At 43.5% G+C, this 13,708-nt stretch overlaps 1 protein-coding gene across 1 annotated transcript in view; it reads left to right on the forward strand.

The window, feature by feature from the left end:
- The first annotated feature begins 471 nt into the window (after positions 1 to 471).
- Positions 472 to 13,708, forward strand: part of PDZRN4 (PDZ domain containing ring finger 4) — a 230,529-nt gene continuing 217,292 nt past the window's right edge. The window contains exons 1-3 of the mRNA XM_041396057.1: positions 472 to 1,113; positions 3,364 to 3,450; positions 7,193 to 7,297. Coding sequence (XP_041251991.1) covers positions 472 to 1,113; positions 3,364 to 3,450; positions 7,193 to 7,297 — 834 coding nt within the window. The remainder of the gene's footprint in view (positions 1,114 to 3,363; positions 3,451 to 7,192; positions 7,298 to 13,708) is intronic.

Raw genomic sequence — 13,708 nt, forward strand, 5'->3', positions numbered from 1 at the left:
CGTGCGCGTTATTTACCAGCACAAGCGTGCATCAGAGCTTGAGCGATTCGCTGTCCCGCAGCCTTTCAACTCCTTCCCTCCGTCCGCGACCATAGCCCAGCCCCGAGTGACCCGACGGGGACACAGCTCTCCCGCCGGGACAGTTCCCGCGCGGGGAGGGCGGTGGGCTCGCCCCGAGCGGCGGCGCGTCCCCGCGCCTCGGTCCCTCGCCCCGCCGAGCTGCGAGGATGTCCCGGGAGGGCGGAGGTGGTGCCGGGGCTGGGCGTGGGGCGGTAGCGCCGCGGAGAGGGAGCTAATGCGAGAGGGTGGGGAGAGCCGCCGGGATCTCCGTCTCGACGCTGCCGCCCGCCTCTCCCGGCGCAGCCCCGCTCCTCCGCCCGCCCCTCGCCGCCGCCCGCCGGGAGCGGCTCCAGCGGCTCCGGGCCAGGCCGGGGTCGCGGCGCCGAAAGTTTGGCTGTTCCCGGCCGCGCTATGGGCTTCGACCCCTCGCGGTTCGCGGGGCCGGTGGCGGCGGAGCTGCAGTGCGGGCTGTGCGGGCGGGTGCTGGAGGAGCCGCTGTCCACTCCGTGCGGACACGTCTTCTGCGCCGGCTGCCTGCTGCCCTGGGCGGCGCGGCGCCGCCGCTGCCCGCTGCGCTGCCGGCCGCTGGCGGCCGCCGAGCTGCGCCCCGTCCTGCCCCTCCGCAGCCTCGTCCAGAAGCTGGAGGTCAAGTGCGACTACAGCCCGCGGGGCTGCGGCCGTACCGTGCGGCTGCGGGAGCTGCCCGCCCACCTCGCGGCGTGCCGCTACGGGCCGCCCGGCCCCGCCGAGCCGCAGCCCCTGGCCGGGCACCCCTCCGGCCGCTCGCCGGGCAGCTCGGCGGGGCAGCCGCGGGCGGGCGGCGGGCACCGCTCCCTGCGGGCGCTGCGGGGCGGCGGCGCTCCGGAGCCGGGTCAGGAGCTGAAGAGGGAGGCCCTGCGCTGGAGCAGGAGGGAGAAGTCGCTGCTGGCGCAGCTGTCGGCGCTGCAGAGCGAGGTGCAGCTGACGGCGCGGCGGTACCAGGCGAAGTTCGGCCAGTACATGAGCCACATCAGCAGCATCGCCCGGGACCTGGCGGGCGGCCAGCCCGGCAAGGTGAGTGCGGCGGCGGGGATCGGCGGGGCAGCGCGCCCCGTATGCGCCCCTCCTGCTGTGCTCTCCTCCAGCCTGCTTTTCCCGTGCCCGACTTGTGAACCACCGGCCGAGTGACGGGGCGGGCGGTGTCCCCGGGACCGGCAGTCACCACCACAGCAGTCCGGGACGCAGCCCGATCCCGCTGTCCATCCCCCGGGCGGTGCGAGCCGCCCTTGCCCGTCCCTCGCCTCTTTCGGGGACATCTAGCAGCCGGACCCTGTTGCCAGATGAAGAGTTTTATTTTTACTGATTTTCTTGTAACACCTCCACTGGGGACACGCTTCTTGCCTGTCCCTCTTCAGACGCCCTTCGGCAGCCGAAACCCCGTGCTGCGGTGAGCCCAGCAGTGCTTGGCAGAGGCTGCGACCGAGCGCTTGCTCGGCCGGAGAAGATGGGAAACGGGCGGGAGGGGAGATGGCTTCGCTCCTGGGCTGGCAGCTGGCAAACGGGTTCTGGCTCCTCCGATCAGGGTGTCCGCATCAGACCGCCCCGCCTCGCCGGGATCCAGCTGCTCGTGCTGGTACTGGCGGCAGCTCGGGGGCGTGGAGCTGGCTTTCGACTTTTATTTGAGCAGCTGAGAGGTTGTCTTTAAAAACTTGAGTGTAAAATTTTTGTCGACTTTGGAAAGGATGGCGAAAGGACAGCAAAGCTTTGGTAGAATGGCATGACAGCTACCGCCGTTGATAAGCAGAGGCCGGAGCAGTGCTGCGCCCTCCCCTCAGATCTGAGAGCATTGCCCAGAGACTGACACGCTCCTTAGGCAAAACAAACCATTCGAGAACTGCGGTGAGCTGGCTTCACTTGCTGTGATGGAAGTGGTTGGTTTTTGATTCCTGCCTGGAAGCTCACTGTGTAGGCTCAGGCATTGCTGATTGCAGCCGTGGTGAGAAGTGTTTTAATGCAAAGAATTCTTCTTTCTGCTTAAATCTACGTGGGCTCTTGGGAAGCAAAATCCCAGGTGAAAAAGGTCTGAGCAGTGAAACTCACACCCGAAGAAGCAATGTAGTGTGCTGGGCATATGCCTGCTGCATGGAAAATGGGAAAAGGGGACGTTGTTCACAGGACACCAGAATGCCTCAGAATACAGGTCTCACTGGTCTTCGTGGCATTGAGTAATTCTGTTTGAAAACTTGAGGTTTTTGGGGTTTTTAAAATGTTTCTTCTGGTTAGCTGTCCATGAGGTTTAGGTTGCTGGACCTGAGAGGTGTGCTCATACACTTTCTTCACCCCTTGGCAGATGAGATGAGGTCATGTGCAGTGGGCCAGCAGTGATGCTGGGGTGGGCTGTGCGGAGGCTGGGGCGGGGCGGTGCCTGGGCTGTCGCTGTCGCTGCGGAGCTGGCCGAGGTGCGGGCGGGCGGCGCGCCGCTGCCCAGCGCCGCCGGCAGGTGTCGCTGTGGGCGCTGCAGCCCGGCCCGCGCCGCTGGGAGGGAGCTGGCGGCGCCGCGCAAACACACGGAATTGCGTTAAAACCCACCGCGCGGGCGTCAAACACGCCGCTGACACAGTTAATAAAATGTGGGTTTCAGCGTAGTATAAGGTAACTTGCTGTGCTAAAGCCTCCTGTTTTTAATTTTTTTTTAAAAATTAATTTACCTGGTCCACTGAAGGAAAATATTTTTCTTTTCTTGTTTTTAACTTTTACTCCGTTTATGCTTCTCAGTGTCTGCTTTATGCTTTAAGGCTTTTTTCAGAATACAACCCATGTTTTTACAAATGTTGTGGATTCTTTCTTTTTGGAGAGAAGAAGTTTGGGCTGAAGAGCCGTTTTTCAGCTTCTCTGTGTTCTTTGAAAGTTGCTTTAAAATGTGTACTGGTAGGACTTTGGGGTCTGAAAATTATAATGTTGTGTATTTTAATCTGTATGTTGAATGTTTAAAATGTTAACACTTGTAGGGTTTTTATGTTTATAGAGACTTCCAGACATTTGGAGTGCTGACTTTTATCAATGGTGCCAAGGATTCCTCACACCCAAAACCTGTCCTTATTTCTGTTCAGCTGAAGATAACTGGAGATAATCAGGTGTTACCTGATAACTTTTCAGTGAATCATGAGTTTTCTTTGTTTTTTCGTTCCAGTGCCAAGCCTAATTTTCCTTCAAGCCATATCTTATATATTCTCCAGCTAAAAATCTTATGCGCAATAGTGTTTCATTTAATAACTTCTTCTTGAAACTGTGTTCTTCAACAATGTTTAATCTCTTGCTTCTTAGGGAGGAGCACGCAAACCATTAATGATCATGCTACACCGAGAAAATGACACTTTGGGATTCAACATTATAGGAGGACGACCCAATCAGGTAATGCAAAAAGTAACCATAGGTGACTTTTACTGTATACACTGTTAATTAGGAGTAACTTATGATGACAGTAGGTATGGAATCTATTGTTCAGATAGAAGCACTGTTTGTCATCAGGTATATTTGGAGTCATTGTTTGGAGGACATTATCTCATGAGAATTGTATTATTCTCTTTTTTTTTGGAAGGGTGTTCATAGTGCTTTTGCTTTAAAACTTTAGGCTGGTTTACACTTAGTTCCCACGTGAATAATACGTATTCATGCAAATTGTTCAATGGAAATCTCTGGGACTACTTGTAAAAGTCATTGTTGCAGGATTAAGCCTTTGGAATTTTGTGAAACAGCTTGCCTTTTTTTTTTTTTTCATTTCCAAGAGAGAAGAAAATTTGCTTCTGTAGCTCAGATAGTTTAAGCACGTGTCCTGTTCTCACATGCCTACTTTCAGTTTTTCTTTATGAACTGAAATGGTTTTCACCAATGCTGTATCTTAATCTCATCAGTCTAGTTTTAGAAAATTGATTGCAGACCATAGAATATGCATAAGGATCACTAGCCCCCACTTAGAATATACTGATGAATATGCTTGCTTTTTTTTTTTTTTTACTTCATCTTTCCAAAAGCATTAATTAGGACGGTCATTGCATATGAAGGGTAAAAGAAACCTGTTAAACTGGAAAATTAATAGTTGATTAAAAAGGGTTGGTAATAGTTACGTACTGATCAGGTTCTTGTTAAGAGGAGAATTGTAGCCTCCTAGTATTGTTGAGGAGGGGAGTAGGACCCTGTATATTAGTTTGGCAATCTTTTGCTCTAAAGCTATATTTAGTGGTGCCAAAGAGTCTGTTCCCATCAGTCCTCTGTCTGTGCTGCAGTTACTGTTCCCTGTGGGTAAATGTCAAGACCAACAGTTATCAGATGTTGGGGCTGTAAATCCAAAGCAAGAATTTCTTAGACTTTTCTAGTGGAAGGATGAGACAACAGGTGGCTACAAGTTAAAACACACATGCTATGATTATATTCATATTTGAGTATAGCAGCAACAAAATTCAGACAATATTTAGTTTGGATCGCATTGTGATGTGTCTTACATCTGTAGGAGAACTGCAGGGAAAAGGGAGCATGTGTTCAGTTTTCTTGGGATGGCAGCTGAGCTTCTTCAAAGGACCTAGATGCTGACAGTGCATACTGCAACAATGATATATGTCACAAACTGTCAGACTTTCTGACCTAATGTTTTGTAATTTTAAGGAGTAAATGATAAATATGTGAAGGTCTGTAGCACTGTGTGTTGAGAACACTGCCAAATGGAGAAAGGGAGGTTAATTTCCATTAACACTCATATTTGGAGACAAATTGGTGAGGTTGTGAGGCAGGGATGGGTCTCAGGTGGTTTTGAGTCTTTGAAGTTCAGTTTGGAAATTCCTTTGTGTTTTGTTCTTATTTTGCCAAATGTGACTACCACAGGTTTTTGATTGGCATTTCCCAGGTATCAGTTTGAGACTCAGTGTGTCTGGAGCTGAGGAGAGAACAGGGAAAAATGCTTGAGTTGACTCAAATAGTGCAAACACGAAGTTCTGCTGGAAAGCTTAAATAGTGGAACAGGAGTTGTTAGAAAGACAAAAAGAGTTCATGAAGGTGCTCTGTACATTCAGGCTGTCCAGGGAAAAAGTGTCCTTGGTTGAAACATTGGCTCTTGCAGCAGAAGAGCAGAACAGTGATGCCTCTATATTCGCCATGTGCTTGGGGATGTGTTGTTCATCACATTATTGGTGTTTTATAAGTGCAATGCAGCTTTTTTCCATTGGAAAGCAGGTGACTCTTGGTGACTTGGGTAATGCACGTACATACTTTCTGTTGGCTGTGCTTATTTTCAGTCCATAATAGGCATCCCCACTGTTTACCTTCTACCTGAAGGAAGGAGGCAAGGAAAGGAACAACTCATCATAGGATCATCTTTTATTTTGTCAGGAAGGAGCTTGCTTCTCAAAACTCTTTCTGAGTGGTGATTCATTATTCTGAGGGAGCAAGGCTGCTTTGATGAGCCCCAGCTCTGTCTGGCTGGGAGGACTTTTTCCCCTGAGGACACCACATCAAAGCCAGGCTGGAGGGAGGTGTGCTGCAGGCACAGTTGCTGCACAGCCCCTGGGCTGTGTGACAGTGCTGGAGCTCAGTGTGCCTTGTGCTATGTTTTCCTGTCAGGAGTGGTGGGTACCAGCACATGCAACTGATGGAGACCACAAGCCAGAATAAAATATCCTTTTTTTAACAGGTCATACATTGCTTTTGAAAAAGCCAATGAAGTTTCTGATGGAAAGAAATACAGTTTTATGTGGGTGAAGGTGCTATAATCTAGCTTTTTGTTTTCTCAGGTTAAAACCAAACCACATCCCTCTTGTATTTTCACTAATGGCCATTATGCTTCTTTTATCAGAGTTTCATTTCTCACTGCTTAGATGGGAAGTCAGTGGAAATCTATTTGTTCATAATTTCAAAATATTGCTAGAACTGTTAGTGTGTTTCCCTTTTGCTACTTTCCTGACATGTATGAGTCTCTGTGAAAAAGGGAGAAAAAAAGGTATACATGAAAACATGTTATTATACAAATAAACAAATACTTATTGACCTTTAATCTACCTGGGTCAAGTCTCCATAGGAGTGTTGCCACATTGTGTAAAGTATGTTTTACATATGTCTTGACAGTTTTCTTAGTAGAAAAAGTTATAAGGCATTTTCCCCATGAGTGTATAGGAACTATACTAGAAACCTTTGTACATATGAACTGTGCTATTCACCAGGGATTCACCAGTCATAGAAGGAAAATAAACATCATACAAACTGCAATCCAAAGCATAAATCAGCTAGAAAAAGATTCCTTCAGTTATTGCTAGCTAGGCTATTATTTGTATAAACACTTAAAACCCTGTAAGTAGGCAGTGTCTGCTTGACATTAGTTCTTTATTAATAATTATTTAAAACTACTTTTAATTATCATGTGATGAAATAAAGTAATTCCATCATGTACAACAACATCAGTTATATTGTTGCAGCTGTGGTAGATAACTTGTCTGTTTTAAACTTGACCTTACGTGAGTTGTACTTAGTGTTCCGTAGAGATCAGCTGGAGATGGATTCTCTTTTTGTCCACAGCTCGTCTGTATGGATTTCATACTTGAGCAAGTTTTCAATCTCCCACATGAATAGGATTTATGAGGTTAACCAGTTCCAAGCAAATCCTCTCACTGTTACGTGCCAGCTAACTCATGTCACTTTGTTCCTTGGAGCTTTATTTTCAAATGCAGTAAGGCAGTTTGCAAGCAGCGGTGCTGCAGGAGCCCTTTTCCTTCTGAGGGAAACACTTGTGCATCCACTTTTATGAGGGTCTTCCACTGTGCATTTATGTGCTAGTCACTGGCTGCTGTGAAGTCTGAAGTCTTTGCTCCAAGTATTTCAGCTGGGATTGGATTACTGTTGCACACTGTGTCTCATTTAGACTAAAATAACCGGAAGTAAATGGATAATCTTATAAAAATTGCTGGAATAGTTCATTAATTCTGTCCTTTTGATTAATAGCTACTTTGTGTTAAGCAAGTTTAAAAAAATCTCAAGGAGCTTAATTCTTAGCTAGAAAAATGAGCTGCATATTTCCGGTGGATTTACATTTTTCATTGCTGCTGATTTTAGTACTGTCTCAGTTTTTGTACTAATGTGACCCTTTTTGCAATTTCCCTATTACCTGGTACAGAACAATCAGGAGGAATCTGCTGAGGGAATTTATGTGTCAAAGATTTTGGAAAATGGACCTGCAGACAAAGCAGAAGGCCTGCAAATTCATGACAAGATTATTGAGGTAAGAAACAACCCACACCAATGGATTAGTCTGTCATCAGATTAATAAAGGATTTGATGGTTGTAAGTAGGTTGTAATTTTCCTTTTTTGCTGTGTCTGAACATGATTCTTGTACACTGAACTGTTTGAACATTTCTTAGAATTAAAGACGCAAGATGGATTTTTTCAACAAGTAATAAATTTGCTGGTATTGGGATTAAGCTGATCTAGGTGAAGCAAAGGTGCCAACACTTAAATAGCAAGCAGTAGAATCATTTTGTGTTTCTTTTCATTAAGTTGAAAAAGAAGACAAATGAATAACTAAAAATTCACAGGTTTAGTAAAACTGATTTTGTCCTGTGTAGGACATGACTCTGGGACAAGACAGAAGATGTCTTGGTAAGCACTGCTGTGAAACCTCTTAAGCAATTAGAGGAAGTACTTCCTGCTGTATGATCAGATCATCTGTTGTTCTCACCTGGATCACCACAGCACTTTCATGGTCATGTAATATGCTAGCATAGAATTTTCAGTTTGCTCCTGCATTGTATGCAGTTTTTCTCATAAAATAACTACAAATAATAAAAGAAATCAGTAAGTCAGTTGGAAGAATAAGTTGATGTCTAGCCTGCACGTGTACTTGTAATTAGCTCTGTAAGAAATCTCAGAGGAGCAGTTCCCAAGGGTGACTGAAATAGGCTCCTTCGGGTGCTGCCAAGGCGGAATTTCCCATCACTGCTCTGACAGAACTCGCAGTGACAGCATGTTCTGCTGGCTGCTGGGTTTGTTTAGGCCACGTCACTGCAGCTTTGCAAGTTCAGGGGAGGCTTAGAAGCATGGTGTGAGCTTGCCAGTGGGATGGGTGTTTGAACAAAGACACATGAAATAAGCGCATTGGAAGACAAATCCAGAATTCTGCTGCTGGTTTCTTGTGTTCTATCTCTGCTAAGGACTAAAAGCATAAACTAAGAGTATTTGAATGCTGGTATTGCTTTTAATGTTGGGAGCCTAGAGAATATATTTTCTTGGAAGAATAAAGCTTATGCTCTTAGTTGGCAGATAGATGCATCTCTAGGAGGCAGCAAGTGGGCTGAGCAGAACTGAACTTGCAAGATACCTCTTATTTCCCTAAGGTATACAAAAGCTTTCAGATCCAATTTTTTTTTTTTTTTTTTTTTTTGGAGCAGCGGCCTTATCCTGTAAAGATCTATTTTCTTCTCACATTACAATTTCACTTACCACATTGTGTTTTGGGTTTTGTTTTTTTTTTACAGACTGACCAGCTATGTAGTTTCACACATTTGCTTGACACTTCCTGCTTTAATTTAATGTGCTTTTATAGTGCCTTGTTTTTTAAAGCCAAAATGAAGTGTTTTTAGAAGAAGGAAGAATAAAGTCACAAACCAGCATTTATTATATGTGAGGTCACATCTCAAAATGTCACCATAATTGATGCTTAATTTTTACTTGTAGAAAAATTCTGGCTGCATAAAATCATACTGAAACAGATTTCAGTTTTATGTGACCTTATAGGTCCAATCTAGCATAAGTACTCATACAGCTCTGAATGGAGCACCATATTAACTTGCAACAGCTTTGTATATAACCTTTGTGTTCGGTCAAGCCTTTAAAAATATTTTGGGTTAGGCCAAAATTTCTAGTATATGTTTCAGTGTTTCAGAATTTATTAGACCAAAATAAAAAGAGGAGGAGAAAATAAGTAATTATTCCTCCATGCCAGATACAGGAAACAGCTGGAGTGAGAACATTGAATTCTTCGTTGCCCATGCATATCTATCAATGTCTTCTTGCAGTGGGATGCCCTGCCAGCTCTGATGTGGTTTGTTGTGAAAGATCATTCCAAAAACTTTTGCTGTCAGGAAATAATCAGGGTGGTGTAACTATTTCAAAAATGTTGCCAGGTATATGGAATAAGAGTTTTGGTGAGAAGTTGATAGGAAGTGGGTCTTCTTATTGTTTGCTTTTCCCTTTTTTGGTGATCTGATCTAATGGGTGATATTTTGTGGGGCCATTCTTCAATAATCAAGAGCAGAAGGAACTGATGTTATTTGAAGAGCCTTTGATAGCTTAAGTCATTTGTTTGGCAATGGGATGTCTGGGGTGTTTCTAGCAATGTGTATCTAATGGGATAATGGACAGAGCTATCCCCTTAAATCAGATAATCTGTTCTCAAGGCATATTGTTAAATAAAGAAGGTAATTTGTTTCAGTGGTTTATCACATGTTTAACAAAAATTAACTGCACATGGTTGACTGTGGTGAGTTATGCACATTTCAGATGACCATCTTTTGGGCAACCTAGTGCAGCAAATGGATTTCACAGTCCTATGGCACTGGCAGATGGAATTGAGATCCAAGGCTGGTAGAAATAAGTAGTGTTGCCTTTTATTTTGTATATATCATTATCCATGCAGCAACACTGCCAAATAATTAAGGTATTTGAAAGAATGCCAAGAGAAGGAATCAGATTTCTTTCTTGAGGTATTTATTCTAAGTGTAAAAGTGCCACACAAATGACTGGAGTTGCTGGAAGTTTTTGAGATCCATAGGCCAGGCCATAGACCCTCTGACACTTTCATTTGAAGAAGGTTGGCGTTTATTTGGGCTTTACCCTCAAGGGAGCATAGGGAGCATTTTGTGCATGAGTACATGAAAGCTGAAACAGATGCTTGTGTGCTGGCAGCATGGTGGTGCTTGAGAGTGGACAGGGTGACAACCCCAGATCCCCTGTGTCGAGGGGCTGCATGGGGGATGGTCACAGGACCCTTGCTGATTGTTTCCACTGTTCTACTGAAGAGCAGGTTTCAGGCACAGCATTACCCTCTTTATTAAAGGTTAACCCCTCTGTGAAAAAATTACTTGTTTATGCAGTGTAAATCTGACCTGGGACAGTGATGTGCACAAGCAAGGCTTTGATATATATATATTTTATTTTTTTTCCAGGAATCCTATTATAAGCCCCAAATGATCATTATTTATTCATCAAGAATAAACCCTTATTTATTACTTCTATGTAGCAGATTCCTGCAGATGTCCTGGTCTTCTTTCAGAAGTTTATATCCAAAAATCTAGCTCCCTGAAATTGACACTGCATCATGTTTTCAAGGACTACAACGGTTCACAGTTTGTAAAATGCATCTTATAAAACTAGATGCAGCACTGATATCTCTGACTCCCAACATGAAACCCTTGGATATGAGCAGTGGTATAAAGCCACCCGAGCTCTAGCTTTTGGATCTCTGCCTTCTTCCTTTCCACCCTACCTCTGAATCCTGTCAAGAGGAGACAAGCAGCAAGCAGTGCACAGGGCTGCTTATTAGTCTGTGCTAGTTCAAAGAATTCTGTTTGCTTCTAGGAGAAAATTATATTATTAAAGTATGTTTAGAATGGTTCTCATTTATATAGCTCAGCATAATTTTACCTCCCCTTTACTGCATGCTAATCATTCCTACTGAGTAAATTAATTGCTCATCTCTGTTCATGCTTGATTACCTCCTCAAGGCAGCATAAAACAGCTATGATCCTTAGCAATGTTACTGATACACACAAGTGTTTCACCTGCTGCTTTTTTTGTCCGTACTTACAGTTCTGAGCAGTTTGGTGATCTGAAAGCAGCTCTTTCCATATGGAGGGAAACTTGTACATCGATTTGCAGACAGTTCAGCTTCACATAAATGTGGCACCACATTGGCCAGATCTCCAAGCACAAGACTTAATGCCTAGTTACCAAGCTAGTCAGAACTTGTTCTTGGAGTTGTTTTTTTTTTTTGTTTGTATGATATTAATTTTACAGATATTGGTAGGTGATGTTCTCTGTTTATAAGCTGAGCTTTAGAATAAAAAAACAACCCTGTGATTGTTTTTCTCACATAGTCTTCCATTCTGTAAGTCACAGTGTCTTGCAGAATACTCTTTAATCACTTCAATGTTGTACAGAAAATATATGACCAGGACAGAATTTGCAATCCACATAGGATTTCTGATGGTTTTGTCGTTTTGGGTTTTGTTTTTTTTTTTTTTTTTTGTTGTTGTTGTTTTTTTTTTTTTATTAAAAAGAACATTTTTTTTCATCAATTTGAGGAAAAGGGGCAATTAACATTGCTCCTTTTTATTTAACATTGCTTCTTGTTAATTAACGTTGCCAAAGTAGGTTTGCCATATAACAAATATAACAGCAATGAAAAACTTTGTATGCAAATAAAAAGGGCTAGGTTGAATTCCAAAATATTAATATGTAGAACTGTAATCACATCATCAGCTGAAAGGTTCATGTGTTTTTCTGTTCCTTGCTCTGTAACTGTTCTTCAACTCTCAAGTGAAATGAGAATATTGGTCCTTCTGCATTTTAGTCAGTTGATTCTCATGAATTAAGCAGGCATGATGGAGAAGAAGGGAAAGGAAAGCATTTTTAGTCTTGGATCTTTAAGTCTGAAAAATAAGACAGATGCATTTATATATCATGACTGTGTATTTTGTGCATGCAGCCTGAGCTCCATAAGTGGGTGATAAATAAGGCTTCATCCTGTATTCCATGTTTCCCTTTGTTCTTTCCAGTTTTTTGGAGAGCATTCACACAATGGCTTTGAAGCATATGTCAGCAAAGCCAGTTTCAATAAAGATGAAGTCTTAAGGCTTATCCTGGCAGAAGTAACTTACATCTGCTAAGTGCCTACATAGAGACTTTTTTAACTATTGCCAGACTGCTGACTGTGCTGTGTGTCAGTCTTGTGATGTTTTATCTTCTACATGTTTCTGTCATTACACTCACTATGTTGCTCAAGCAAAATCTTTAATACTAGTCATGTTTATTTGGCTAAGAATCTCCAGTGTCAGATTATGTCTGTAGAAGTAAAGTAGTGAGTCTTAAAATGTCTTGCTGGGATCAGAGCCAGAAGATTTGGGATGACTTTGAAACAAAGCTGCACAAGATGTGGCCAGTAAAATCTGTGTGGTAGCTAAGAAAACTTAATATAATAACTGATTTTAGTGGTGTAGCTTTCAGTGCATCAAAATATGCCTTAGCTATATTAATTTCTCTTAAATCTGTAACAAATTCATAATATTATGTCGCAGGTAACCAGGTTTGGCACCTGCAAGCAGTAGATAAGTCCTAATTAGCGTGAAAGATCTCTGGCTTAATAAATTAGTGAAACCACAGGCTTAGAAATGTCTGTAGAATCTTTTCACCTCTCCCTCACCTGCTGAGATACAGGTTTTTGGACACCTGTAATCTTTCTTCTGGCTGAGTAAATTTTTTAAGTTGGGTGTGACCTGGTCTGCATAACTTCAGTTTAATTGGAGCTGCTGCCCCCACTGGCTTTTTGCTTAACAGAAAGCCTTAGAATGCTTCTCCAAAAAGCAAGAGATCCTGGTTGTGATCTCTGCCTGAAAAGGATTGAATTTACCTCTCCAGATACTTGCCCTTGTTACTAAGGCAGAGGCTCTCCTGTGTTAGACCAGCATCCACCCATCCTCCTCAAACAGAGCTTGGTGCCAGCAGGTGTATAGAGAGTCGGGATTATCCCATGGTGATCTGGTGTGACACTAGTTCCAGGGAGCTGTACCTGGAATATTGGTCCTGCCCTTTTCCAGGTAAGTGCTTGTGACAATACACAAGAATTTCTCTCTTTCTTCCACAGTCTTGTGTCTTACATGACACTTTGTTTAATGATACTTGCATTTCTAACTTCATAGTGCCTTGACTTTGGGAGGGGAGATAGCAAATGCTGTTAACCAGGAAATCCTCGAGCTAGGACACTTTTTAAAATGTGAAAGATTAGGTTCCCTGATTGGATAAATACCAACGCTTAGGGTTTTCCTCCTCTGTGTTTTAAGTCAAGCTGCAAATGTTACCTGGAAGGTGGTTACGGGTCCTGGTGCCCACTGTCAAAAGGCCATGAAGGCTGGATCTCTTGTAGGTGGAGGAATTTATTGTTCGAGATGCTGTCTGTTCTGAAGTTGACTGTGATTGTCCTAGAATGCCTGAATTTTATAATTCATTGCCTCAGTTCACAGATCAGTAGTCTACATTTGGTTGGACTTGATTCAGGTCTTTAGAGGTGCTTGCATTCCTCTCTATTCACTGAACTAAAATGCAAATATTGTGTTTAGAGAAACAGGTTATGTTCCTTCCAAAAATCACTTAAAATTCTGGAAGTTCACTGTCTGTGTTTTAAAAAGAAAAATGGGACTTTTATTTTTCTGTGACCTAAAGCATCTTGGGGTTTTTTTTGGTGAAGTATATTATTCTTACTAAGACTTCACAAAATGCTTTCTGTCCTAAAGACCAGGAAGAAATAAAACAAAATTTTATTTGAGAAGTGGTGAAATTTGTGTAATAGAGTAAATAGTGAATGGCAAGATTTTATGGACAGAAATTCACTATTTGATCTGTTGACTGAATGAAGTCTTA

This window comes from Onychostruthus taczanowskii, unplaced genomic scaffold (assembly GCF_017590055.1).
Source record: "Onychostruthus taczanowskii isolate IOZ18803 unplaced genomic scaffold, ASM1759005v1 scaffold125, whole genome shotgun sequence".
In the NCBI taxonomy this organism is placed as follows: domain Eukaryota; kingdom Metazoa; phylum Chordata; class Aves; order Passeriformes; family Passeridae; genus Onychostruthus; species Onychostruthus taczanowskii.